The sequence below is a fragment of the Oncorhynchus mykiss genome, chromosome 7 (genome assembly GCF_013265735.2).
Source record: "Oncorhynchus mykiss isolate Arlee chromosome 7, USDA_OmykA_1.1, whole genome shotgun sequence".
Taxonomy (NCBI): domain Eukaryota; kingdom Metazoa; phylum Chordata; class Actinopteri; order Salmoniformes; family Salmonidae; genus Oncorhynchus; species Oncorhynchus mykiss.
The window spans coordinates 67,160,501-67,185,936 of NC_048571.1; the positions used below are offsets into that span (position 1 = coordinate 67,160,501).

Consider the following 25,436-nt stretch of genomic DNA (forward strand, 5'->3'; position numbering starts at 1 on the left):
GAATTATACCTTTGCCATTGGAAAATGCACAAAGTCGCATTAAGAGAAATCCCATGCAGCCTTGTTTACAAGTTCGTACACTGGAATGTGAGAACACTGGAATGTGAGAACACTGGAATGTGAGAACACTGGAATGTGAGAATACTGGAATGTGAGAACACTGGAATGTAATCTACACCTCGATTAGGCTGATAGAATCCCTCATTATTTTGTTTAATGATCTTAAATTTGAGCGTCATTATATCTTTATAGCCTTCACTTTCTCGTTCGAAAGTGATCCTACTGAAACAACCGTTTCACTAAGGAAGGGTGAGGATTGCCCCCTATTGGGATATTACTGTTACCACATAAACAATTCCCCAAAAGTTCCATCCATCCATCCATCCATCCATCCATCCATCCATACAAAGAGGGTATAGTTTGAACAATACATTCTATCATGTTATTGCAGAGTTATTTATTCAAATAAATATGCAATGCTTACACTTTGTTTTCCATATTATTTCACATAAATATTCAAACAGGGTTTGTCCATGGTAGAGATGCCAAGGTTTAAATGCTTTTTCTGTTTTGTCTAACCAAAACAATATTACTATCTGGATCCACTGTTCTAAACAGCGTTTTATGTCAGGGGTGACAATAGTGATACTCCAATTTATAATTGTCTGTGTTAACTCACTTTACTTTATAACGCTATATATTCTGTGTGTGTATAGCTAAATAATTTAACTTTATTGTGCCAGCTTGCAAGTCAAGAATTCACTAATATTCATAATAATCATAGTTAATAATATAGAATATTGAACATGTATTATTTACAATCTAAAAAATGTTACTGTATGTGTCAGGTTAAATTGTGAAAACATCTTGAAATATATAAAACTTTAGGGTTTAGACAAATATTTTGCAGATATAGAATAAAATGTATCTACTATGCTTTTTTTGATGTCTAATCACACTTTAGCAACGCTACTCTAAGTTCTGATGAAAATCGAAGGGAAACAGTCATGCAAGGTTATTACAGTCAATCATCCAAACATTAAATGTCATTCTGTACAAGGAGATCAGTCAGACTGTTTAGAAAGTAAAAGGATAGTCACCCCCTAATCAACGTTTGTCAGATGTTTTCATAACTTCAAAGGTGAGCTATATTCCACACCATCTATTGTGTAGATCCTGCCCGCTATATTGCATTAGGAGAAATCTAAAAGCTATGAAATCCATATTAAGTGGAAAAATGTGTAACATCTATAGACAAAAAATGGCATTGAACAGAAACTATGCTAATCTTTATAACAGACCATTATTGAGATATGAAATACTCTCACAAACTTTCGATGATTTGGGAGTAAACTATCCCTTTAAGTGCTGAGCAAGAAACAAGTATTATGAGCCACAAAGATTCTTAACTCTCGATTACATTTAAACTAATAAAAAAAGATCAGTTGTCACATAATGTATTTCAAAAGTACACAGCATTATCTCTTTATGCATTTCCATGGTGACTCACATCGTCAGGTGTCTCACGATGGCTTGTCACCTTCTTTCTTCAGACGGCTGTGGAGGAAAGTAACATTAATAAACTAAACTCAGCAAAAAAAGAAACATCTCTTTTTCAGGACCGTCTTTCAAAGATAATTTGTAAAAACCCAAATAACTTCATAGATCTTCATTGTAAAGGGTTTAAACACCGTTTCCCATGCTTGTTCAATGAACCATAAACAATTAATGAACATGCACCTGTGGAACAGTCGTTAAGACACTAACAGCTTACAGATGGTAGACAATTAAGGTCACAGTTATGAAAACTTAGGACACTAAAGAGGCCTCTCTACTGACTCTGAAAAACGCAGGCATGCTGAAAGGAGGCGTGAGGACTGCAGATGTGGCCAGGGCAATAAATTGCAATGTCCATACTGTGAGACGCCTAAGACAGCACTACAGGGAGACAGGACAGACAGCTGATCGTCCTTGCAGTGGCAGACCACGTGTAACAACACCTGCACAGGATCGGTACATCAGAACATCACACCAGCGGGACAGGTACAGGATGGCAACAACAACTGCCCGAGTTACACCAGGAACGCACAATCACTCCATCAGTGCTCAGACTGTCTACAATAGGCTGAGAGAGGCAGGACCTCACCAGACATCACCCGCAACACACTGTCGCCTATGGGCACAAACCCACCGTCGCTGGATCACTGACGAGTCGCGGTTTCGTCTCACCAGCGGTGATGGTCAGATTTGCGTTTATCGTCGAAGGAATGAGCGTTACACCGAGGCCTGTACTATGGAACGGGATCGATTTGGAGGTGGAGGGTCCGTCATGGTCTGGGGCGGTGTGTCTCAGCATCATCGGACTGAGCTTGTTGTCATTGCAGGCAATCTCAATGCTGTGCTTTACAGGGAAGACATTCTCCTCCCTCATGTGGAACCCTTCCTGCAGGCTCATCCTGACATGACCCTCCAGCATGACAATGCCACCAGCCATACTGCTCGTTCTGTGCGTGATTTCCTGCAAGACAGGAATGTCAGTGTTCTGCCATGGCCAGCGAAGAGCCTGGATCTCAATCCCATTGAGCACATCTGGGACCTGTTGGATCGGAGGGTGAGGGCTATGGCCATTCCCCCCAGAAATGTCTGGGAATTTGCAGGTGCCTTGGTGGAAGAGTGGGGTAACATCTCACAGCAAGAACTGGCAAATCTGGTGCAGTCAATGAGGAGGAGATGCACTGCAGTACTTAATGCAGCTGGTGGCCACACCAGATACTGACTGTTACTTTTGATTTTGACCCCCCCCTTTGATCAGGGACACATTATTCAATTGTTTCAATTCAATTATTCAATCTGTTGTTGAATCTTATTATGTTCATACAAATAGTTAAACATGTTAAGTTTGCAGTTGACAGTGAGAGGACGTTTCTTTTTTTGCTGAGTTTATTAAATGTTAGTGCAATAGTTCATCAATAAACCAAGATCCCACATTTGTCTAGTGATTTATGATATAATATTAGCTCATCAATAATCAAGATCCAACTTTGTCTAGTGATTTCAATTTTTCAGTAAATGCATAAATGAAAGCACTGTGTTCAGGTAAACTGTTGTTGTCGTTATTGTTCGGAGTTGGTAATCACCTCACCTGTAGTAATCCTCCTGTCCGGGCAGAGGCCCCCCGTGTTGTAGGTGGTGGTGTCCGTGTAGCCACTGCTGCTCCATGGCCAGCCTCTGCAACTCTGCTGACTGGGCGTGCATGGCCTGGAGCTGGTGGGCTGCAGACATCTGGGGGATGGGCCCCTGGAGCTCACGGGGGTACCCTGCTCCTGCAACAGCGGCATAGGCTGTACGGATGTTGATCAAGGGGCACAAAACATCAGAGTGAGTCTTAGTCACCTCACAATCACAGAAATATAGTCTAAATACAGTGAATTGGATGTGTGTGTATTCCCATATAGATAGTCAAGGTGAATGTTATTGTTCCTCACCAAACAGTGGGTGTCGCAACATGTCATGGTCGTGTGGCAGGTCGTTGAGCAGAGGGTTGGGGATGGGGCCTCCAGGGAAGGGGAAGCGGGCCAGACGGGGCCCAGGAGCCAGGGGATCCAGAGGGTGGGGCCCATTACCTGGGTGACAGTAACACACATCTAATGAGGCAGGAGAACAAACAATATATAAATTAACACATTTCATAAACATCAGTTAATATTGGGCAGGGGGACAAACTACACTGGTAGGTAGACAGAGTAATACAGTGAGGAGAGTCAGTCTCATTTAATGTTGAGAGAAGAGGCTATCAAACAACATTAAATAAGAATATAAAATATACATATAATACAAATCAAATGTTCTTGTTTTTAAAACAATAATCAATTTGTGTGTACAGTACACACACACACACAGTACACACATATACAGTACACACATATACAGTACACACATATCCTGAAGATGAAACAAGACAGAATATAATTGAGTAGAAATGTCCTTACCCTCACCTTGGTTGAGTGGGTCCTGCTGATGTAGGTGCAGGTGTGAGTGGATGTGGGAGTGCTGGTGGTGATGCGGTGTGACGTTGAGCATCTGCAGCCTGGCGGCCGGGTCGTTAGCCACAGATGCCATCCTCTCAGCATGGAGCCTCTCAGCAGTCAGTCGCTCAGCGTAGCTTAGCTCTGGACGCATTTGGGGCCCGGCCAGGGCCAGTGCCTGCCTCTCCCTCTCCAGGTGGTTCTGCATGACCGGGTGGAAGTGGCCAAAGGGGTGGTGGGGCGGCCCAGCGATATGCGGCAGGGCCAGGGCTCCATGTCTGGCAAAGTGCTCCATGGGGTTGGCTGATGGATGCATGGTCTCCATCTCTGGGGGCTTGACCTCGAAGCCAGGCTTCATCCTCTCGCGGAGCTCCCTCTCCCGGAGGTTACGGAGCTCCCTCTCTCTCAGGCTGGGCTCAGCGGCGTACAGGCCGGGCATGTGGTATGCCAGCAGAGGGTCCCCGGGGGACAGGGACACGAAGAAGGGGTGGTTGCGATTGTTGGGGGACATAACGTGGGGTCGGGCGTACTCACTGAGGGTGCGCAGGGCAGGGGTGTCGGGGCCGATGTAAGGGGGCACAGCGGCCACACTGGTGGGGGGCTGCTCGAAGGAGGAGCGCATATGGACCTGGCCGGACATTTGGACATCACTCATACGGCTGTCGTGGGACGAGCTGGACGCTCTCTGGAAGAAGAAGAGGCTCATTAAGGTGGTTCAAATTTGAAAGAAAACAATGTATAGAGTCCTACAGGTATCCAAAACATCCAACTGATAACATTGTTGTACTACTATATAATAATCAGTGGTGTAAAGTACTTAAGTAAAAATACTTTAAAGTACTACTTTAGTCATTTTTTTGGGTATCTGTACTTTACTATTTATATTTATGACTACTTTACTTTACACAATCAAAATAATGTACTTTTTACTCCATACATTTTCTTTGACACCCAAAAGTACTCGTTACATTTTGAATGCTTAGCAGGACAGGAAAATAGTCAAATTCACGCACTTATCAACCGAACATCCCTGATCATCCCTACTGCCTCTGATCTGGCGGACTCACTAAACACACAGATTATGTCTGAGTGTTGGATTTTCTGAGTGTTGGATTATGTCTGAGTGTTGGAGTGTGCCCCTGGCTTTCCTTAAATTTCAAAAACAAGAAAATGGTGCCATTTGGTTTGCTTAAAATAAGGAATTTGAAATGATTTATACTTTTAATTTTACTTTTGATACTTAAGTATATTTTTGCAATTACATTTATTTTTGATACTTAAGTATATTTTAAACCAAATACTTTTAGACTTTTACTCGAGTAGAATTTTACTGGGTGACTTTTACTTGAGTAATTTTCTATTAAGGTATCTTTACTTTTCCTCAAGTATGACAGTTTGGTACTTTTTCCACCACTGGTAATAATATCATTGATAACATTGTTGTACTAGTATGTATTAATATCATTGATAACATTGTTGTACTAGTATGTATTAATATCATTGATAACATTGTTGTACTAGTATGTATTAATATCATTGATAACATTGTTGTACTAGTATGTATTAATATCATTGATAACATTGTTGTACTAGTATGTATTAATATCATTGATAACATTGTTGTACTAGTATGTATTAATATCATTGATAACATTGTTGTACTAGTATGTATTAATATCATTGATAACATTGTTGTACTAGTATGTATTAATATCATTGATAACATTGTTGTACTAGTATGTATTAATATCATTGATAACATTGTTGTACTAGTATGTATTAATATCATTGATAACATTGTTGTACTAGTATGTATTAATATCATTGATAACATTGTTGTACTAGTATGTATTAATATCATTGATAACATTGTTGTACTAGTATGTATTAATATCATTGATAACATTGTTGTACTAGTATGTATTAATATCATTGATAACATTGTTGTACTAGTATGTAATAATATCATTGATAACATTGTTGTACTAGTATGTATTAATATCATTGATAACATTGTTGTACTAGTATGTATTAATATCATTGATAACATTGTTGTACTAGTATGTATTAATATAATTGATAACATTGTTGTACTAGTATGTATTAATATCATTGATAACATTGTTGTACTAGTATGTATTAATATCATTGATAACATTGTTGTACTAGTATGTATTAATATCATTGATAACATTGTTGTACTAGTATGTATTAATATCATTGATAACATTGCTGAGATACATAGACATCACGTCAGTTATGTCAAAGAAGAAAAGGAACAGAGGGAATATTACTCACAGCATTTTTGTCTTCCTGCCTCTCTCGTTCCCTCTCCCTCTCTCTGTCCTTCTCCCTTTCTCGGGCATTGTGCTCCGCCTCTCTCTTGGATCTCTCCACAGCCTCCTCTCTCTTCTTGGCCAGCTTGGATGAGGCCAGGGGAGTGAAGAACAGGTCTGTTCTGGAGCACGAGTTGTAGCCACGGTCCAGGTGTTTGAAAAATCTGAAATGAATCAAACAGCATATATAGCAATTACACAACAATATTGTTTGAGAACATATGTAATTCAGATGAACAACATCTATTAACATTTGAGAAACACAATGGCCACAATTAACTATGTAAAGGAGGCCCATCTTACAGGACTGCCTGCAGTGATGTCATGCAGTAAGTACCGTGCTGATTGGCTGGCATGACTGGCGATGTTGACAACCAAAGGTTCCGGTGAGGGACTTCTGGGTGGAGGGGGCGGACTCTCAAGCTCCTCACATTCATCCAATGGCTCCTCTTTAATCTGGACATGTGACCCTCCAATGCCAATGGGGTTTTCGGGCGAGGGGCGTAGGGAGGGGAAGGAGGGCTGGAGACTAGGGACTGGACCCATGGAAGAGGGAGAAGAGGCAGAGAGGACAGGGTGCAAGGCTGAGGGGGCAGAGCAGGAGGACAGGGAGGAGTGGGGGTGGGAGTGGCTGCCTCTGCCAGGGAGGTTCTGCAGCTGCGTGAGCACGGGAGGCTGGGGTGGGACTCCCTGCTGCATGGGCAGGGATTGGGGCATGAGCTGGAGGGGGGGTGGAGGGGCACCGGGAGGGTGCTGGTTGGGCAGGGAGTTGAGGGGCTTCAGTGCCGGAGGAGGGGGCAGGTTGGACGGCATCTGCGGGAAAGGGGGAGCAAGGGAAGAAGAGAGGTGTGGTGGCTGCTTGTGAGATGGAGGGATGGGTGTGGTTGGGGGTGGTTTGATTTGGGGCCCGGAGGTGAGGGGGAGGGCTTGGGGGAAGGAGGGTTCCCTGGGAAAGTGAGGAGGGGGTCGCTGGGGGTGGGGGCACTGGGTCGGAGCACCATGGAGGGACAGGGGCTGGGTGGGAGGCAGAGAGCCAGGAGAAGGAAGAGGACCCTGGAATACAGGAGTTGGAGGATGGAAGGCCTGTCCCAGCGGAGGAGGGACAGGTGAGGGGCCAGCGAGAGGGTGAGGGGGGGGTAGGCCTCGGTTGTGTGGGGGACTTGTCTGGTAGCTAACTGACTGACCAGCCTGAGCAGAGGTGGCTGAAGGCTGGGGAGGCTCTGGGGAGGGGGTTGCCTGGGCCTGTACCTGGCCAGGCTCTGCAGAGGGAGAGGAACCCTGGGGAGGCAGGGATGTGTTTGAGCCTGCAACCCGTGGTGGAGGAACAATCTGTGGGGTCTGTGTTTCAGCAAGGGCAGCAGCAGGGGCGCTGACGGTCTCTGCTGCTGCCTGGTGGGCACCCTGGAGCTGCTGGGCAGAGGAGTCGGAGTCACTCTCGTTGCCCTGGCGAGGGCTGGGGATGCTGGGGGAGGAGGAGCGGTTGTCCTGGTCGATGTCTTTGGTGTCGCTGCTGCCGTCGTCCTGGGCACTGCGGCTGTCTGAGCAGCTCTCCTCCTCCACCTCACCCCTCTCTGCCTCAGCCTCTCCATCGCCCTCCGACCGGCACTCTGTCTGTTCACCCTGAGAGGAGGATGGAGACACAAGGTTAGAATTGTTGGTGAGGGGAGGTTCTCATCATGCTAATGTTACCCAAAAAGAGCCACTGGATAGATCTAGTTACACCCAACAATGTAGCTGAGTGCAGGAAGATAAGACATTAACTAAAGAATAACGAGTCAACAAAAGTGATACGTTTCTGAGAGCTGGTTTAGCTTATTTTGCTTCTCTCTGATCTTGCACCTTGTAGCTGTCATTGCTTTCCTATTGTCTTACACTCTGTCTGACCTGCAGTGTCTTCGTCCTTTTAGTTGCTGTTCTCTCAGGCTCCTCTGGGTCCTGGGCTGCACTCTCCCTGGAACGTTTAGTACTCTTTGGTAGGGGCGCCTCTTCCTTTATCTTCTGTTAGATGGAAGGAATATAATTCACTTATTCAATTCAGTTCTACATGAATATACAACACAGTAAAAAGTATTTGGGCAAAGGGGAAGCCTTGGTCTGAACGGCAGAAATACAACTAGATGTTATGATTGTATATGATATTAGGTGTACTTCAATTCACAAATGCGCCATTACTGTGCATTCAAATCTATTTCCCTAACTTCAAAAATAATATATGTGTGTGACTGTACCTTGCCAGGCTTCTTTGTGTTATCAGTCTTCTCTAAACAAGAGGTTCTGGATGCGTTGGAGGTGGAGCTAGCTCCACTGGGGGCGGGAGAGGGATGGCTACTGGACTGCTGGTCTTCACTGGTAGGAGAGCCGGTCAGCCTCTTGTGGCCACTTCTTAATGAAGACAACTGGAGAGAGATACAACTTAGAGTAAGTATTGAAAGATATTATAACAACAATTGAGAGAGAAATATAATGATGATGGTGGTAGGGAAAGAGAGAGAGGTTGGTAGGGAAAGAGAGGGAGGGTGGTAGGGAAAGAGAGGGAGGGTGGTAGGGAAAGAGAGGGAGGGTGGTAAGGAAAGAGAAGGAGGGTGGTAGGGAAAGAGAGGGAAGGTGGTAGGGAAAGAGAGGGAGGGTGGTAGGGAAAGAGAGAGAGGGTGGTAGGGAAAGAGAGGGAGGGTGGTAGGGAAAGAGAGGGAAGGTGGTAGGGAAAGAGAGGGAGGGTGGTAGGGAAAGAGGGAGGGTGGTAGGGAAAGAGAGGGAGGGTGGTAGGGAAAGAGAGGGAGGGTGGTAGGGAAAGAGAGCGAGGATGGTAGAGAAAGATAGAGAGGGTGGTAGAGAAAGAGAGAAAGAGAGAAAGAGAGAGCGGAGTGTGGGTGGCAGGGAGGAAGGGAGGTATACACAAGATGGGGCTAAGATGGGCGGTTCCCAGGCTTACCGGTGTTCTGCTGCGTCGCGTCCTCATGCCGTGCTTCCCGTTGCCCTCCTCTTCCTCTTTGACAGGTTTGAACATGAAGGGAGGGTCAGCAGGCTTAGGGCCGGGCGGCAGGCGGCCATGTTTGTTGTAGTAGGTACGACAGGTGGTACACAGGAGGATGTTATCCCGGCCTCCGTGCTGCCAGTCCTTAGAGGCTGAAATTAAAGCATTGAATGGGATAAACTTTATTGATCACAAGAGGAGAAATTTGATTTGTCATCAACATAGGACAGAAACATACAGTACATCAGAATCCATTGAACTGAGCACCAGTGGCTGGTGGAGCAAGTATGATACATGACATCAATGCAAACCAATAGAATCAATGGGGGAAATAAAGAAACGGACAGAGTTAAGCGATACTCACTGGTTGTGGCACAGTGTCCACAGGTGCCTTGCTCGCTGTCTTCACTGTCCAGGTCATCCTCACTGGCTGAACTTATGTCCACTGCAGGAGAGAGAAGAGATCAGATTAAAGACTATACCCACTGCTATTCATTCAGACAAAGACTATACCCACTCCTATTGTGTTATCTACAGTTACTGGACTAGATGATAGAAAAATACCCTTAGTTTCAGAATGGGTGGCAAGGAATAAGTTAGTCCTAAATATTAAAAGCATTGAATTTGGGACAAATCATTCACTAAACCCTAAACTTCAACTAAATCTTGTAATAAATCATGTGGAAATTGGGCAAGTTGAGGTGACTAAACTGCTTGGAGTTTAGTCATGGTCAAAACATACTGATACAACTGTAGCTAAGATGGGGAGAAGTATGTCCATGATAAGGCGCTGCTCTACCTTCTTAAAAGCACTGTCAACAAGGCAGGTCCTACAGGCCCTAGAATTGTCACACCTGGACAACTTCAGTCGTGTGGTCCGGTGCCACAAAAAAGTACTTAGGAAAGTTGCAATTGGTTCAGAACAGGGCAGCACGGCTGGCCCTTGGATGTACACAGAGAGCTAATATTAATAATATGCATGTCAATCTCTCCTGGCTCAAAGTAGAGGAAAGATTGACTTCATCACTACTTGTATTTATGAGAGGTTGACATGTTGAAAGCACCGAGCTGTCTGTTTAAACTACTAACACACAACTCAGACACCCATGCATACCCCACAAGACATGCCACCAGATGTCTCTTCACAGTCCCCAAGTCCAGAACAGACTATGGGAGGCACACAGTACTACATAGAGCCATGACTACATGGAACTCTATTCCACATCAGGTAACTGATGCAAGCAGTAGAATCAGATTTAAAAAATAGATAAAAAATACACCTTATGGAACAGTGGGACTGTGAAGCAACACAAACAAAGGCACAGACACATGCATACACACATATGACAATATAAGCACTATACACACACGTATACATTGATTTTGTGTTGTAGATACAGTGGGGAGAACAAGTATTTGATACACTGCCGACTTTGCAGGTTTTCCTACTTACAAAGCATGTAGAGGTCCGTAATTTTTATCATAGGTACACTTCAACTGCGAGAGACGGAATCTAAAACCAAAATCCAGATAATCACATTGTATGATTTTTAAGTAATTAATTTGCATTTTATTGCATGACATAACATGCTTTGTAAGTAGGAAAACCTGCAAAATCAGCAGTGTATCAAATACTTGTTCTCCCCACAGTATATTTTATTTAAATTGTATTTATTTTACCTTTATTTAACAAGGCAAGTCAGTTAAGAACAAATTCTTATTTTCAATGACGGCCTAGGAACAGTGGGTTAACTGCCTGTTCAGGGGCAGAACGACAGATTTGTACCTTGTCAGCTCGGGGATATGAACTTGCAACCTTTCAGTTACTAGTCCAACGCTCTAACACTACATGACCAAATGTATGTGGACACCTGCTCGTCAAACATCTCATTCCAAAATCATCGGTAATAATATGGAATTGGTCCCCCCTTTGCTGCTATAACAGATTCCACACTTCTGGGAAGGCTTTCCACTAGATGTTTGAACATTGCTGCAGGGACTTGCTTCCATTCAGCCACAAGATCATTGGTGAGATCAGGCACTGATGTTGGGCGATTAGGCCTGGCTCGCAGATGGCGCTCCAATTCATCCCAAAGGTGTTCGATGGGGTTGAGGTCAGGGCTCTGTGCAGGCCAGTCAAGTTCTTCCACACTGATTTCGACAAACCATTTCTGTATGGACCTCGCTTTGTGCACGGGGGAATTGTCAAGCTGAAACAGGAAAGGGCCTTCCCTAAAGTGTTGCCACAAAGTTGGAAGCACAGAATCGTCTAGAATGTCATTGTATGCTGTAGCATTAAGGGGCCTAGCCCAAAACATGAAAAACAGTCCCAGACCATTATTATTCCTCCTCCAAACTTTACAGTTGGCACTATGCATTGGGGCAGGTAGCGTTCGCCTGGCATCCGCCAAACTCAGATTTGTCCGTCGGACTGCCAGATGGTGAAGCGTGATTCATCACTCCAGAGAACGCATTTCCACTGCTCCAGAATCCAATGGCGGCGAGCTTTACACCACTCCAGCCAATGCTTGGCATTGCGCATGGGGATCATGGGCGTGTGTGCGGCTGCTCAGCCAATGGAAACCCATTTCATGAAGCTTCCAACGATCAGTTATTGTGCTAACATTGCTTCCAGAGGCAGTTTGGGACTCGGTAGTGAGTGTTGCAACCAAGGACAGAAGATCTTTTCACGCGCTTCAGCACACAGCGGCCCCATTCTGTGAGCTTGCGTGGCCTACCACTTCCCTGCTAACCCGTTGTTAGATGTTTCCACTTCATAATAACAGCACTTACAGTTGACCAGGGTAGCTCTAGGAGGGCAGAATTTGACCAACTGACTTGTTCATCCTATGACGGTGCCACGTTGAAAGTCACTGAGCTCTTCACTAAGGCCATTCTACTGCCAAATGTTTGTCTATGGCGATTGCATGGTTGTGTGCTCGATTTTATACACCTGTCAGCAACGGGTATGGCTGAAATAACCGAATCGACTCATTTGAAGGGGTGTCCACACACTTTTGTATACATAGTCTATATCTTTGTTAGAAAGAATACAATATTTTCCTTGACTGGGTGATGCTGAATGTAAAAACGGCTCCACTTACCCCACTATCCCCTACCAGTCCTAATCTGTGTCCAGGAACCCGGCCATAAAATAAGCTAAATCTTAGAGGAATTGAAAACCCCCGGCACTCACTGGATTGGGACTGGGAAGGGGTGTTCACAGTGGCAGCGGTGGCGCGAGTCTTGGCCTTGCGTGAGGACGGCTGTCTACGGTGCTGACGGTACGGCCGTGTGCCTGTAGCCTCAGGTGTCTTCTTCCAGTGATAGTAGAATGTGATTAACTCCCCCTGCCAACAACACAACACGTGATTTAAGAAGAGGGCACAGTGTGCAGATTCCAATGAAGATACAGATAAAGATATTGAATGTGTTGCTGGAGTGTGTTCCAGGTTTTGGTTTTTCCAATTATGTTTTGAGGATGGACTTTAGCACGTATAGCACGTTAGCACGTAGGGCGTGCCAAATGATGTCACATCGTTAGTGTCGTGTCTCTGACTTGTCATTAAATGTGAAGACTGTTTTTTTTATCAAATCAATTCTCTGTAATTATTATTACGTGATTAAACTAATAATGTAAATTTAATTAACTAGGAAGTCTGGGCACCACGGAAAATTTTCAGATTACTAAATTTGAATTTTCCAAATATAACGCTTCAAATTTTAATATCTGATCAATTATTCTTCTATTAATTAATTATTATTATTACCTTCCGTCAGTCTCATCTGAACGTCGTAAAATTCTTGGTTATCTGCACAAACCCAGACTCTACTATGAATCATCCATACACAAATTGGCTCAATTATTTATTTACTAACTAATTAAACAATATACATATTAAAGAATATACAATACATAATAACATTATACAGTAAATACCATTCCTAGTGGACTAAACACAAACAGTTTGGTTATAACACAATAGATTCAGAGAGAAGAGAAGGGGGTTTTGGAAGGAAGACAAAGGAACATTGGTCTCTATCAGACCTGGAAAGCTATTCTCACATAAATACATTTGCCGCTAACGAAAGCCCATTCGGAAAAGCAATGAACTGTATTTAACGTGAAGCTGGCTTCGATAGTTGAGCTGGTGATGTGAGGCTCTGGTTTGCCCAGTCGATGTCGCCCTCGTCCTTTGTGGAGTCTTCAGGATCATCGTGTGACAGGTTCTTTGTCTCTTCTTGGGCAAAATTTTGTGGACACTCGTGGTGGGTGGCTTTTAGGTTCCAGTTGTTGTTGCTTGTCAACTTTTAGTGGACACCCCCATGAGTGTCTTTCAGAACCCCTCCTGGTTGTTGTCAGTGACTCTTTGTTAGTTCCCCATTCTGTTTGAGTGAAATTATTTGGTTCTTGCTGGGGAACGTAACAAGTATATCAGCAAGTACATCAAATAAGAAGGAACTACTGACTGCATTGCAAACAGTTAGGTCTGTTGATTGTGTGTATATTTATGTCCAGTTATATGTCTGTTATGTATAGACAGACATAAGACACAGTATGAGAGTAAAATATATTACACCAGGTGTTTTCATTTACCGTTTTCTTGTTGGGCAGCAGCTCTTTGCGAATCCTAAAGAAATTCTTGCCGTACTGTCTCAAACCTTTGATGAACCGCTTCTGTTGATTGTAAAGAGATTGTGGGTGAAATAAAAACAGTCAACAATATACCATGCAGTGTAAACGTGTTTCATATTGTTTCACTATTGTCTATGTTACACAATGGCCATAATACATATTGGAGTAACCCGATGTAACCACAGAGCAGCCCTAACTGTATACCCATAGGCACATAATCTGTCTTGAGCGATTAACTAAAATATCTGAGCAAATCTCACGTTGACATCAATGAATGATTTATGCAAAAGTCAGAGTTACAATGCTCATCTCAATTATAAAATCGGGCCCAAGTGCCTAAAGTTAAACATGGTCTTTGGACCTGAAGTAAGCATGGTGCAAGGCTGCTTTACCACATCATCTTCTGACCAACATTTCTCAATGAGTTTGGGCACAGGTTTCTTCACTAGGCGCTGGAGAGCTTTAGCTGCGTCGTAACGGCTGGCGTGTAACTGTAGAGGGAGGGAGACAATCAAAGATCTACTGAGAACGTTTCAAGATCTTATTTGTAACAATATATTGTTTTTGCAATTGTACACTATATTTTTTTATAAAAAATGTCTCTACAATGTTTAAAAAACAAAAACTATTACATTTAAGTGGAAACAATAATAAATGGGAACGTGAAAATGAAATGATCTCATTGTTCTATTTCATATTCCCATTTAAATGCAGAAAAGTATTCCTGCCCACCATGTTTAAAGCGTTGAGTGTGGTGTCGTCACGAGAGGCCGCCAAACACCCGTCCTCTGTGGATCCTCCGTCACACATCCCTGCAAACGCTGCCATGCTCCTTCAATCAGGAAGTGACATGGAAGATAAATAAATCCTGCTGTGCAGTCAGTCAGGATGACAAGCATGACAAACAGTGTGCACTACAGTCGCCTACAGAAGTGTTTTTAAATGACATTATCTTTAACAATAATGACCTGACAGGCTAGCTAGAAGAACTCTGATAGGACAAGTCTTTATACTAAATGACAACTAAAAACCAGCAGCAGTCAAACTGAAACAATTATGTTCTACACACTACTTAATGATCATAATAATGCACTTCACTCTTACTCGCAACACCAGTGTTATGCAGGGCTGACAGACATCAGGTTTGGTATGAATCCCATCCGTTTTTAAATCTGTCAGGGTTGCACCATTCATCACACAAGAGATACACTACGAGTGTAGCCTGGTCCCAGATCTGTTTGTGCTGTATACCCAACAACAACCACAGGAGTTGGCTATACAGCACAAACAGATCTGGGACCAGGCTAATATGAGTGTTGCTGAGTCGACACGAACCTGGCAGCTCTGAGGTACATGAGGAGGTCACAATCATTGACCCCTGGCATCCACACCAGCTCTTCATTCTCTGTCTGAGTCTGAACACCAAACACAGGGCGTGGTTGCAGCTCAGGGAGCTTAGCCTGCATACACACAAATAATACAGACAGATAAAGACCATGTTTGTCTCACTGTCACAGACAGTTGATTACAGTGATATGAGATATGCACCATGTATTTCACAAATACATACAAATATATGTCAGGTTATGACAGCGAGATAGTTTATGACATACTGTATGTATCACGAGGCTCTCAAATTTTGCAACACTAAACCAATGGAGATTGTTGAAGACATAACGGTACTGCTATATGGTAAGTTCTCCAATGGGCAATACATTAGAGAGGGACAGCCTGCTTAAAGGGGGTTAATGGACTATTACCTGATGACTTGATCCCACTCTGATCTCCCCCTGCGTGCTGTTCAGGCTCCTGGAAATAAGGCTAATTCAGTTATAACATATAACAGTTAGATATTACATTGTTATTGTGCATAGTATCCTCTGTTATATTTGCAACTGATTTGAACAGAATAAAAACTAAAATCAAGAAACATTTTATTAGAGAATCATTGAAAATGAAAAGGCGTAAAGCTCGCTTACCATTAAAAACTCATAGTTTTATTCAAGTCACATGTTGACAAAATGTCACTATCAATTGTAGTATCAATCAAGTGAACAGTGTAATTGTAGGTAGGTAGCCCAGCAGCTAAGGAATTGGAGCATTAGCAGAAAGCTTGACTGTTTGAATCCCGAGCCGAGCGCTAGAAATAAAGAGGGGATTTGATCTGACAACTGAAGGGCTGCTGGGTTCACATCTTAACAATCCCCTACCGTTGGGCCTTTGAGCAGGGCCCTTAACCCCACAACATGCTCTTCATCCAGGGGCGCTGCACTGTAGCTTGACCCTGTGCTCCTCTCAAATGTGTGTGATGTGTGCTATCAAATTTCTGTTGTTTGCTGTAACATATGGACAGTTAAATTGTATTGCATTGTAATGTTTATAACCATATAGCAATGTTAATGTTCTGTTCTAAAACAGAAAAAAACTAGTGCTAGATACATCCCTTTTTCTGACATACTAGTGCATGCAACATGCAAAGGAATTAAACATATTTAACACAAATCACAAGGCAAATAGGCTATGAGCCTAACAAAATCTTAATCCCTAATCCTAATCTAAATATTTCATATTACTGGGTTAATCTTGCATTTCAATTGGACAGCGGTTTCCTTTAATCCCGCCCATCCATCAGTGAAAGCCAATCTGAATGTGGCTATTACGTTCCCTCCAAACATTACATAAACGAGTCCTGTCTCCAGCCACTTGCAATGCTTATCACACTTGCCTTTTTACAAAATAAGCATAGCCTGAAGCGTGTTGCTTTATGCGTTATTATAAGCTTCACTTTACATTTAAAATAAGCATCCTCACGTCGTCATTGTCTATTTACGTGGCCCGACAGTCTCGCAAAATGGAGTATTGACATAAGTCTTTCCCGGGAGCCGAAGTGAAAATCGACAGAAACCACAAATCTGTGACAGCTGAATTGACACAGATGACAGCAATCCACAATGCACCACGTGATCAATTAAATATATCTAGATACTGAAATATTTTATCCGTACGATAGATTGCTAGCTTTAGCTACATGGATCGAGCTAACGCCATCGCGACCATTGCAATTCCAAGTATGTCATAAAAATGGCAAGGTAAACACAGAAATTTAAAATATTCGCGTCTAAAACAATGTAAAAATGTACGAGGCAACGCCATTACCTTCTCGGACTGAACAGGTCGTCCATGTCGGAGGCTCCTAGTGTCGTTTTTAGGTTGACACTGCCAGCGTAGTGGTCGATACAAACTATGCTATTCCATACTACTCAAAATGGAGGCTAAGAGACGATTTTTTTTCTCCCTAGCACTAAACTGTGCAGTGACCTCAGCCCCACGCTCAGCATTAAAAGTTCCGCTCTCCGTAGATATAACGGAGCATGTGCCGCGGTCGCTAATAGGATAATCTACTGTAGTGTCTATAGAGCCATGCCCCAGAGAGCATCGATACCAAAATATAGAACCGCTTCGAACGCAGACATTATTCAGAGCGCCACGAAAACTGTAGAGCGCGAGAATACTGAACAGGTTGGTTCACACCTGGATACATTATCCAGCCCAGACTAAATTCCAGGAATACATATTTTAATAATAAATTATAGAACAATGGCAGAATAGTCACACCGGTCACCCTTATAATACATATATGCTTGACAATCAAAAAATGTACACATCTTGCAAAAAAGTAATGACCACAGGGAAATGGTTCAGTTCCAAACGAATTCGTTTATTCAACTACCTTTATACTTTCCCAAACCATTGGTTATCTTGCTCTATATTTAAATAGTAAGAATAGCAACTCACACTAACCAAAATGTGGGTAATGTATGCATGTAACCAAAACCTATGGTCATGGAGTGTAACTTCATATGTGCCTTTCTAGCTGCCTTGACGTGTGTAACTCAGTTTGTTCCGTAAGCTTCTTCAGCATTTGCAAGTAATCATTGGAATGTTTGCTAAACTGTTATGTGCAAGTGTGTGCCTATATGCGCCCATTGCACTCAGTTAAGCCAGCGGGTTCCTGAAGTTCTTCCCAGCAAAGACAGCCTTGTCTCCCAATTCCTCTTCAGTTCTGAGAGGAAACCGAAAATACAGTTTAGCACCAAAGCAATATTCAAAACAGTTATGAAGTGTATAGCTTAGTCTGCAGTTTATCTTCAGTGTCCATACTGTATGTGATTGTTTGTCTATTCTAGTTATAGCAGCAACATTTCACTTAATCAAGTTCTAGTACATGCAAATTATTTGGCAAATAAAGGTGATTCTGTATAATGGTCAACTAAAATTAAACATTTCCCCAATGGTTATGCCATGCAGGATTACATGGGTAAAAAACATGATCAACAAGAAAATAAATCCAGCAGAATAAAAATGACAAGCATCACAACCTAATCAAAGGTCATGAACCCGCACCTGAGAATCTGGTTGTACTTGGCCAGACGCTCAGAGCGGCAAGGAGCCCCAGTCTTAATCTGGACAAACAGACAGGGGCAACATTAATTACATAGCAATAATGTACAGTAACAAATATCATTTAAAATCAATCATAACAATGATTCCTTTGGGCAGCCCCATCTGTCCAGTGCACAGGCCCACCACCAGAGCAGCAATGAAGGTGTCCTCAGTCTCCCCAGAGCGATGGCTGACCATCACTCCCCAACCACTGGACTGGGCCATCTTGCACCTGGACAGGGGAAAGAGGACTCATGACGTGGTTAGAAGTTCACACTGTTGGAAAATTGCATCATGCAAGGCTCACATTAGACTTACAACTGGCAGGTTGTTTGCCTTGACTCACATGACATAACGGTTTGTAGACCGTCATGAAATTATCAATTTAATGCTCATCAATGTATAGTATAATTACAAACTCCTAAATCTCAGGTATTTTCTCAGGTCTGCCCCCCCCCCCCCAAAAAAAAATTATAATAAAAAGACAGGGAAAAAAAACTGACTCCTCTTGAAGTCACTATGGAGTATAGATAGTGTGTGAAACTTACGCAGCCAGAGACTCCGTCACAGGGCCGATCTGGTTGACTTTAAGCAGCAGGCAGTTGCAGGCCTTGGTCACTGTAAGGTCATCACCCACCACCTGGATCTCCGTGTTGCCAGTGAAGTTGGACCACGCCTCCCAGTCGTCCTGGTCAAAGGGGTCCTCAATAGACACCACTGTCACAGAGGGGACATAGAGCAGTGATCACCGAGAGGAAAGTCATGGTCCTGTACATTAGAGTAGACTAAACCATAGAATAGGACATTGTGCGTCATTTCATTTGCCAACCATAATATTTAATATAATATAAATAATATCATATTTAACTTTGCCCAACTCCATTGTAGTGTAAACTGATTCACTGAATTTGTGATAAAATACAAAGCTGATCCAGCCAGAGACAACATTAAATACTTTTGAAATACTCGAAAGGTAAACAAGGACAAGACACCTGGGTAATCCTTGCAGAAGCTCTTGTAGAGAGTCAGCCAGCTCATCGGGAGTGATGTAACGCTCTGGGTCATCAGGAGACTTGAAGTTCAAGTCATATTTACCATCCCTGTAGAACTCAGAGGCAGCCACACCCATGCCAATCACCACCTCTTCTGTGTATCCTGCTTTGCTGAAGGCCTCTGATCAGCTCTAGAGCTGTGGAAAATTAAACGGGTGTTCATTTGTTAGAATAATGTGTTATACATTGGCAACACCTTGTGATCATGTGGGTACTACAAGTTAGTGGCTGAGGTGGTGAGTTTCCCATAGAAAAAGCTGCATCCAAAAAAGTACCAAAATATACTTTGTGCTGAAAATAAAAAAATATATACTTTATGTGATCAAAATACTCTATGATCACATCTGATTCCTTCCTTGTTCTCCAGGATGTTGGGAGCGAAGCCACCCTCATCTGCCACATTGGTGGCGTCCTGGCCGTACTTATTCTTTATGACGTTCTTCAGGTTGTGGTAGACCTCAGCCCCGATACACATGGCCTCCTTGAAGGTGCTGGCACCCACCGGTAGGATCATGAACTCCTGCATGGCCAGCTTGTTACCCGCGTGAGACCCACCATTGATCACGTTAAAGGCCTGGGAAATACGAAATCCAAGATTTTTATTTGATTTCATTAAAATATATTTTGAGATATGGATGTAGAAAATTAACTACACGACAAGCTGTAAGACAAGGCGTGTGTGAGCGTGTTTTGAGCAACAGTATTTTACTCTTACAGTACTGACTTTCACACCCTGTACTCACCGGCACAGGCAGGATGACCTCGGGGTTCCCAGCAAGATCAGCAATGTGACGGTACAAGGGGACACCTTTCTCTGCTGCGCCAGCCTTAGACACCACCAGGGAAATACCCAGGATGGCGTTGGCTCCAAACTTGGCTGATGTGCAAAAAATAAGAATAAATGCAAGTGAAATTGATAAAAAATAACCTCATATGGGGCAAATATTGAGTTACTTAGCCGACAGAACTCATTCAGTGCGACTTACAATCAATGCATTTAACTAGGTAAAACATGTCCTCCGCATTTTAATCTGAAACTTACTTGTTCTCTGTGCCATCCATGTCAAGCATGATCTGAGCAATTTTCTCCTGCTCAACCACAGACACATCCTGAGATGAATAACAAACAAGTTAAGCACATAGCATTTAAACTGAGGAACAAGGGCTGCATTAACTACGAGTATGTGGCAGAGTGGGCACTAGACCTGTTTATCTTTACCAGGTAGGGAAACAGCAACACGAGCAAAGGTAACATTCCATGTCATTGTACATCAACTTTCAAGAAGTATTATTTCTACTGTACCTGACCAACGATTGCAGGTGCAAGTGCAGAGTTAATGTGGTCCACGGCTTATGAGACACCTGAAAGGACAATGAAACATTACAGACTAACAGCCTTGCCACTCTGCAGCCATCTGGCATCCGGCATTGCCATCAGCCAGAGCGATTGCTGCCGGTGAAATTAATGAAAGCTGCTCTACTGCACGCGTTGTGCTCACGTTGTGTAACATCCAATGGCAGCGTCCAACCGCAAGAACGGCAGAGATTCAATTCTTGATGGCTGACGAGCACATTCATTCCATATTGTGAATTGAAATAATGTGCTCTGTAGCAGGTAGAACATCACAGTTGTGTTACGCTGATGGAAAAGCAACGCATGCAGTGGAGCTGAAATGTAAGAAGCATTGACAATTGGGGGATTTAGAAAGTAGCAATCCAAGCTACAACCCAGTATGCTTTTTCAGACACTAAAACAAATGTACCTCAGTCAGAGCACCAGTCAGGTTTTTAGATTGGTGAATCATGCAACCATTACTGTGACAAAGGATTAACTTCACACACACAAGGATGCATTCATAGAAAACAGATTCCATTATAATCATATTATGCAGTTATAGTATATTAACCCCACACCTTTCCCAAGGTAGCATGACTTGTCATTGTCCCTGAGCTCCAGGGCTTCATAGATACCAGTGGAAGCGCCACTGGGTACAGCTGCTCTGAACAGACCTGGGAGACAAGAGTGACAGATATAAAATAGTGTTTGTCATGAAAAGTTGGACAATCAACTATAGCAGTGGTTCCCAAACTGAGGAACACAGGGTTAGGCCAATAGCAACATTTACCTTTGTCAGTGTAGAGGTCCACCTCCACAGTAGGGTTGCCACGAGAATCAAAGATCTCCCGGGCATGAATATTCAGAATGGACATTGGTGCTCGACCTTTGGAGGAGAAAAGTCTAAATATATTTAAGACTGCTAACCAGAACTTGCAGCGCATGATCAGTCCTATAAACATGATACTTCAATGTCCATTGTGCAACCTCTAGAGCCTTAAAATGTGAATCAGCATGTTTATTTCACAATGCATCAGTCATTTGAGGTATCAATGTTTTTCACATACCATCTAACCTTAAGTCAAGCCAATGAAGGCATGAACACCACCCCAAATGGCCTTGCTATATCAGAGGCCCTTTGTTGACTGCTGAATACAAATCTACTAGGTCCAGTAGAACCTACTGCTATTTCAGTCAGTGGTGGTTAAAAATGACTTTCACATTATGAAGAGTCCTTTTCCTAAAAGTGTCCTTTCTGGTTGCGAGCTTAGTGGTGCTAGCAGTAGGTTATTAGCTACTGTCCATCTCATTAATTACATTGCACTGTACTAGACCGAAGCAGTAGTAAGGCATCTGTCAAGGCTAGAAGGACTACTGAATGTCAGACGACATATTGACAGCCAAAACCCAATATGTATAATTCTGAATGTTGTAGGTCCTCTATTCTTGGCGTTGACATTGGACACATTTTTTCAAAAGATACCTACAGGGATTTCAAGTCATGCAATTGACATGAGATCCCCTAGTAATCCTGTCAATGGAACATCCCTTTAACTTGGTGCAAATAGTCCTGTACGTGGGTTGAGAATGCAAACTAGTAATTTACTGTCTCTTGTATCAAGTATATTGACTAAATGTTGGGTCTCCAAAGTGGTTAGCTAACTTTAGAATTCTAGTCAAACTTGAATTGAAAATGTTGTAGTAACTTTCAAACTTTGCACGGATGAAACAGGAGTGGCTAGACTAGCTAGCGGAGTTACAAAACAAGGGTTAGTTATACATTAACAAAAGTATGTGGACACCTCTAAAAATAAGTGGATCCGGCTATCGCAACCACACCCATTTCTGATAGGTGTATAAATTAGACCACACAGCCATAGACAAACATTGGCAGTGTAATGGCCTTACTGAAGAGCTCAGTGACTTAACGTGACACCGTCATACAATGCCACCTTTCCAACAAGTCAGGTTGTAAAATTTCTTCCCGGGTCAACTGTAGGTACTGTTATTGTGAAGTGGAAACTTATAGGAGCAACAACAGCTCAGACACAAAGTGGTAGGCCACACAAGCTCACAGAATGGGACAGCTGAGTGTTGAAGTGCGTAGCAAGTGAAAATCTGTCCTCTGTTGCAACACTCACTACCAAGTTCCAAACTGCCTCTGGAAGCAACATCAGAACAAAACCAGTTCGGGAGCTTCATGAAATGGGGTTCCATGGCCAAGCAGCCGCACACAATGCTAAGATCACCATGCGCAATGCCAAGCATTGGCTGGAGTGGTGTAAAGCTCGCCGCCATTGGACTCTGGAGCAGTGGAAACGCGTTCCCTGGAGTGATGAATCACGCTTCACCAACTGGCAGTCCAACAGATGAATCGGTACCTGCCCAAATGTATAGTACCAACTAAAGTTTGGTGGTGGAGGAATAATGGTCTGGGGCTATTTCATGGTTCAGGCGCCTCAGTTCTAGTGAAGGGAAATCTTAAAGGTACAGCATCCAATCACTTTCTAGACGATTCGGTGCTTCCAACTTTGTGGAAACATCTTTTTCAGCATGACAATGCCCCAGTGCACAAAGCAAGGTCCATACAGAAATGCTATGTTGAGATAGGTGTAAGAACTTGACTGGCCTGCACAGAGCCCTGACCTCAACCCCCTCGAGATGAATTGGAACATCAACTGCTAGCCAGGCCTAATCGTCCAACATAAGCGTCTGTCCTCACTATTGCTCGTGACTGAGTGGAAGCAAATCCCCGCAACAATGTTCCAAAAGACCAACTCAATATTAATGCCCACGATTTTGGAATGAGATGTTCAACGAGCAGACGTCCACATACTTTTGGTTCTCTTTGGAAAGGTCAAAGAACAACTCAAAGCTCTGTCTTCGAAACCTGAAAACACACCTTGCGCTTCAGTTGTGAAAAGCACCTGCAGATCCAGGCTTTAATTTTGTCATAACAATGGTCATTTTCTTACATAACAGATACATGTGGTTAGTCACTTACCTTTGAATTAAACTAGAAGTCAAGGTGAGAGGAAGGGCAGTCTTTCCTGAGTAATGCCGGCAAGTTGTGCGTTAAGTTCTGGGAGGTGGAGAAAAATACTTCCACTCTGTCTTTTTCTGTGTTTTGCTCTTATTCTTCTCTGGAATCATCAACCAGAGCTCTCCACCCCACCCTCTATAGTTTAGGAGTAGGGCCTACATGTCATGGGTGTGTGCTTTTGATGCACTGAGAGTAATTCATAAATAAAATGAAATTAGTAAATAGATACTGTATCTGGGCTGACATAACATGTCATCTTCAGTACAGACAGTTATTTGGCCTATACCCTAGTATACTTTGAGCCTTTGCCTACATTAAATTGAACACAAATTCAGATTGCCAGTATTCCAATTCTCCCACAGGACAACTACATCTGCTAATCTCCCTGTTCCCCCAAACCCTCTTACTCACTCCATCTTCTTGAAACCCACATCTCCTCCTTTCTTTTTTCTGACAATTTGTAACCTTTGTGCTTTTACTCTCATGCCCTCAATCTTCCTCTCTCCATTCTAGAGAAAATCTTCTACTATAATATGAAATGTATAGGCAAACAATCTTTAAGAAATAGAAACAATATTGAAAGAAAATGGAGGAAAGAAAGCTACTATTCCCCACCCAACTCTAGAAGCCTAATGAGATGTGTTTTTCCTCCCCAATGTAATCCCATAAAATTAGTACTAGGCCCTCTATCAGAGGAGGCTGTGGGAGGAGCTATAGGAGGATGGGCTCATTTTAATGGCTGGAATGGAATTAACGGAACGGAGTCCAACATGTGGTTTACACATGTTTGATGTGTTACCATTCCATTAATTCCATTCCAGCCATTACAATAAGCCTGTCCTCCTATATCTCCTCCCACCAGCCTCCTGTGATCTCTATGTGTAACCCCTGGTGGTATGCAGGCCTACTGTATGTTGCTCAATACATCGTTAACTCTGGTTGCTGTGTGAGTGTATACTGTACGTGTGAATATAAATTTTTCACGCAGGCTCCCTGCCTGTGGCCCAATATCTTACAGCTGGCAGGCACAGCATTTTGTTTACTCTATACTGTAATCTGTGACTTTTATGAGCTGAACAGCACCAGGAAGTCGTATATGGTCTTGCCAGTCAACATGGCTTTTTACTACATCCACTTTTATGCAATATCTTATTGTTTATCAAAGACAAAATGTGTTGTTGGTCAAATGTAAATGGACTGAAATACTTTGTATTTGTATGATGAAACCACATCACATCAGGGATAAACGTACAGTACCTTCAGGGCGGTGTGTTTGTGTGCCTTGGTACCCATGGTAACGCCATCGTAACAGGATTCCCTGAGCTGAGCTCACCATCCCCACAGGGTCTGTCTGTTCCCCCTTACCCCCTCTGTCTGTCTGTGTACCAGTAGCTGCATCATTCCCACAACCCCTACTCCACCTGTAGCTGGAACATGACATCTGCCTCTGGGTCTTGTTCTTTATGTAGCCTATTGTGTATGAATGCAGATAGGTACCTGAATATCTGAGTGAGGTTACAGGATTGACAATGTTTGACAAGTAGTTTGTGGTTTAACCACTGTGCAATCAATGCAAGGCAGATGTCCAGAGTAG

At 43.1% G+C, this 25,436-nt stretch overlaps 1 protein-coding gene and 1 pseudogene across 1 annotated transcript; both read right to left on the bottom strand.

Moving 5' to 3' along the window:
* Positions 1-435: 435 nt before the first annotated feature.
* Positions 436-17,150, bottom strand: LOC110528304 (arginine-glutamic acid dipeptide repeats protein). Its single transcript, XM_036984444.1, is given in 19 exon segments — positions 436-1,557; positions 3,143-3,341; positions 3,486-3,623; positions 3,996-4,644; positions 4,646-4,710; positions 6,320-6,525; positions 6,699-7,981; positions 8,246-8,359; positions 8,590-8,757; positions 9,291-9,484; positions 9,697-9,777; positions 12,529-12,682; positions 13,506-13,640; positions 13,930-14,010; positions 14,361-14,459; positions 14,701-14,800; positions 15,304-15,428; positions 15,729-15,777; positions 17,125-17,150. Coding segments are annotated over 19 exon segments (3,900 nt in total). The 3' UTR covers positions 436-1,523.
* On the bottom strand, positions 13,710-23,920 carry LOC110528305 (annotated as a pseudogene).
* Between the last annotated feature and the right edge of the window lie 1,516 nt (positions 23,921-25,436).